Source organism: Sinocyclocheilus rhinocerous, unplaced genomic scaffold (assembly GCF_001515625.1).
Source record: "Sinocyclocheilus rhinocerous isolate Xijiao unplaced genomic scaffold, SAMN03320098_v1.1 scaffold200, whole genome shotgun sequence".
In the NCBI taxonomy this organism is placed as follows: Eukaryota; Metazoa; Chordata; class Actinopteri; order Cypriniformes; family Cyprinidae; genus Sinocyclocheilus; species Sinocyclocheilus rhinocerous.
This window is the reverse complement of record NW_015641014.1, coordinates 171,319-175,474: the sequence shown is the minus strand read 5'-3', so window position 1 is coordinate 175,474 and position 4,156 is coordinate 171,319. Positions and strand designations below refer to the sequence as shown.

The following is a 4,156-nucleotide window of genomic DNA, read 5'->3' as shown; positions in this document are numbered from 1 at the left end:
TTTTCTCTGCAAAACAAACTATTTGCAGTCACGACAAGCCGTAAACAAGCATCCTGCGAAAACTAGAAGAAAAACATTGCCATCATATAAATCTCAGCTGGACGTTTGGATGGTGATTGTGAAATCGTCTGAGTGAGACCCAGGGCAGCAGACGATCGAGAGAAACTGGGGTGGGCGGGAGTGCGCTGAAGTCACACGATAAAAAGGCTTTGCTCTTGGGAAAAAACTCTTGATTCTTTCCGCAGCCTCCCGTTCACCATCGTGCGGTATGAAGCGTCTACCTGGATACTTACCGTCATTCCGCAAATTTAGGTGACTTTCTTTCCCTCCCGACTTGGATTCTACTTTATGATGATTTTGGATATGTACCTTTGGGATGAAAAGAACCCTTTCCCTGCCCGCCGAAGTAAGATAAAATAGGGTTTCGCTGACATTGGAGTTACTCCTCTCGTTCCATATGAAGAAGTCAAACGTAAGTGAACGGATTTTGCTTTGACGCGAGTAATTTAGCGTGAATCACATGTGATTTGCTTTAGTTTTTTTGCTACGTGCGCTTGCAAAAATGCGCTGTCTGCAGAGCGTAACTGGGGGAAATGTAAATGAACACGGTAGCGTGTTTTATATCACAACATATTGATGCGACAGTCTGAAAAGACTTTCTAGCATCGTTGACCTTTTAAGTATTTTAAGACGCTAAATGCGCACGAAGGCGCGCAATTACGCGCACTTAATTAGTTGGTGGGGGTGTGGAAGGACTAGCTACATAATATTATTTAAAATGAACGTGACCCTTGTCGTTAAGTAGGCTACCACAACCATGCTTTGATTTCGCTGAGGTGAACGTTATTATACTGTAACAGCGTGTTTGTTTCCATCCATTTAACTTGTCACATCTATTTTCGTAATTTCTACTCAATTTGAATTTGAGTTTAAACCAGAAATGGTTAAAAGAAGTGCGACTTTAAAAAAAGAATTAAGCTTAAGTATTCAATTTTAGTTGGTTCAAATGTTTTACGATGTGGTGAGACGTGCATAATTCGATCTGGTCAAAATCAGCTTTCGTTGTCGTTTAACAAGAGAATATTTTGTCTTCGATGATCTGTGGTGTCCTCTCGATGATATATGTGAACAATATGACTATTAAAACATGATCGATAAATATGAAGTCCTCGAAAAGGCAGATAAGAGTAAATTGATACTGATAAAACGACACGACCTTTGGACGTTTACGCAAGTGGTTAACGCGAAACATTTACACGCGTATATATTTTGTACGAACTAGATCTTCTTGGTTACTCACCGTCTTGGAAATGTTGTACAACGGGAAATAATCCAGGGGAAATGGGTTTCATTAACTGCGGGGATACTTGAAATGCACCAGGCTTTTCTAACAGGCAGCATCACTAATGCTTCCCTTCCCTTACCTTTTAGGTACTGTAAATTCTGAACATTTGCCATGTTGTAAATAACTCCAATTTCAATAATACATAGTTTATATTGATGTATGAAGAGACAGAAGTCATTCACCTTGCACCTTCTTAGCCCTGCTGGGAATTTGAATTACCTCTTGCTGGGAGTAAGCAGTTTTACGATGATAAATTGGCATGTGGTGCTCACCAAGACATATGTTTTTTAAAGACTTGATTTATTTGTGGTGCATTTTTGCTATTTTATTGATAGACAGTAATAGAGAAGCAGAACATAAAGAAGAGAGAGGACAAATTACAGACCAGGATGGCAAAACGGCTGAGGCTTGATTTGAACTCTGGTCTCCCATAAGCATGTCACCTCAAAATGTTAGAGCATTCGCATATATATGCTTCAATAAAACACTTTATTCTTAAGCACACATAATTTATGTTTAACTTTGGCGGTTTTGAAAGTAGCCTACATTTATTGGCTTTGACACACCTGCCGTTGTATTCGAATCTCATTGCTTGTAACCTTGTCTTACTTACAACCTAAAGTTAAATAAAGTTAATCATTTGTAAACATAAGAAGCTCGCTCATACTATACACATGACAGTTTTGATTTCTGAGTCATTTGATTTTTGTGGTTAATCTATTGGAGATAATTTAATGTATGAGGAAAGTGTTGTGTGAACACCTTCAATTCAGTGTACAGTATTCTGCAGTTAAGAAACCAAACCTAGTACGTGAATAATCATTGAACTAATTGTACAGCTCTTTACCGTCACCCATGACATACATCGACCCCTTTGCCAAAACTGAGGCTCAATTATGTGAAACATCTTGCATGAAAGCAAAACGCCTTCAATCATATGCCAAGCCCAAAGGCAAAAATAAGTTAGCGACAGTTTGTGCTATTTGACAATGAGGAAGTGTTGCGCATCAAAAACTAGCAATCTTGAAGTAAGTGAAAACTTGGTATTTTGCAGCATTTCCTCTTCATAGGTAATAACCGATTTCTGTCTGGTTTGTTCTCAATAAGCGCATAGTTCAACACAGTTCTTTCCTGGAAGATTTCGTTTTAGAAAGGCTGTGAAACGTGCAGCTATACATGCAGTTGACATTCTTGTGCATGGCCTGAATTAAATGTACAAATGTGATTTGTAGCCTATGTTTAGCCTCTGAAATTAGACATGGAAAAGTGAAGACATGTATAATAGCACTTAAGCTGCAACAAATGAAATGAGCTACAGACGCAATTTAAACAGTAATCCTATTCACAGTTTTCAAAACTGGTTTTAGTGATAACATAAATCTTTCAAGACTGCTAGAACAAACTACAAGGTTGTGAAACAATGGCATATGCTTGTAGGTAAGTTGGAAATGTCATTTCAACTTTATTAAAAAAAATAAATAAATACCTGAAGTAACATAATCCACAATCCTTAAGCAATGTTCTGTTACTCTGGAGAAGTCTTATTTGGCTAAATATTAAATGTTAGTTCATATGAGATGTTGCAGCATTACAGGATTAAAGACAGCAGTAATGTGTTCTGATAAGAAAATTAATTAAGAAGACAGAAAACCAGTGGCGGCGCTAGGGCGGGGCTTGACGGGGCTATAGAAAATTGCTATTGAAAATCGGTGTAGGCTACGAAATAAAGCTGCTCTTCATTTTCATTGATGAGATGACTGCAGTGTTAATTCATTGTATAAATTAATACACCTGTTTTTTTTGTTTGTTTTTTTTTACTTTTTAAAAACATTTTCAATGAGGACAGCGCATCGTGCACGCTATGAAATTATTTCGGGGCAATGATTTCATGTAATTTAATAATAAAAGTAACCTAATAATAATAATAATAATAATAGGCCTAATAATAAGAAGAAGAATTGGAAATGATAAATAATTGGAAATGATAAATCCTCTTAATATTGCCAATTTTTGATGCTTTTGACAATATCTCTGGCTATCGTCGACACATGATACGACGCATCTCAGCACGGGGAGGTTATCGCGGCACTTTATCTATCGTTAAAAAATTGATAGAATTTACCATGTTTTCCTGCCAGTTGGCATTGAGAGTGACTGACACTTGATGGTCAGAAAAAATGACTAAAAAGATGTGTAAAAAAAATAAAGAAAGAAAAATAAAGAAAAAAGAAAAAAATCCCTACTTTCTGTCTTTTCTATGTGTGTTCATAAATTGTATTAATTTGTAAGTGTCATATTTGGCAGTTGGCATTAAAGTTATATCACTAATAACAGTGGCATATGAGAAGTTTATACCACAGAAAAAAATATGCCTTTTTCGAAGCTGCGACACATGATACGACGCATCTCAGCACGGGGAGGTTATCGCGGCACTTTATCTATCGTTAAAAAATTGATAGAATTTACCATGTTTTCCTGCCAGTTGGCATTGAGAGTGACTGACACTTGATGGTCAGAAAAAATGACTAAAAAGATGTGTAAAAAAAATAAAGAAAGAAAAATAAAGAAAAAAGAAAAAAATCCCTACTTTCTGTCTTTTCTATGTGTGTTCATAAATTGTATTAATTTGTAAGTGTCATATTTGGCAGTTGTCATTAGAAGTTATATTACTAATAACAATGGCATAAGTTTAATACCACAGAAAAAAATGTAAAATGTGCCTTTTTCGAAGCTGCTGTATATAAAAAACACAAGGTGGCTGAATTTGCATGCTATTTAGATAGCTGAAGCTTAGGCGTTCATTACTTTCAC

General features: G+C 36.2%; 1 protein-coding gene across 1 annotated transcript in view; it reads left to right on the top strand.

Annotated features, from left to right (window-relative positions):
- The first annotated feature begins 220 nt into the window (after positions 1-220).
- kitlga (kit ligand a) overlaps positions 221-4,156 on the top strand; it is a 16,497-nt gene continuing 12,561 nt past the window's right edge. The window contains exon 1 of the mRNA XM_016569693.1: positions 221-472. Within this exon, the coding sequence (XP_016425179.1) occupies positions 458-472 (15 nt within the window). The 5' untranslated portion in view covers positions 221-457. The remainder of the gene's footprint in view (positions 473-4,156) is intronic.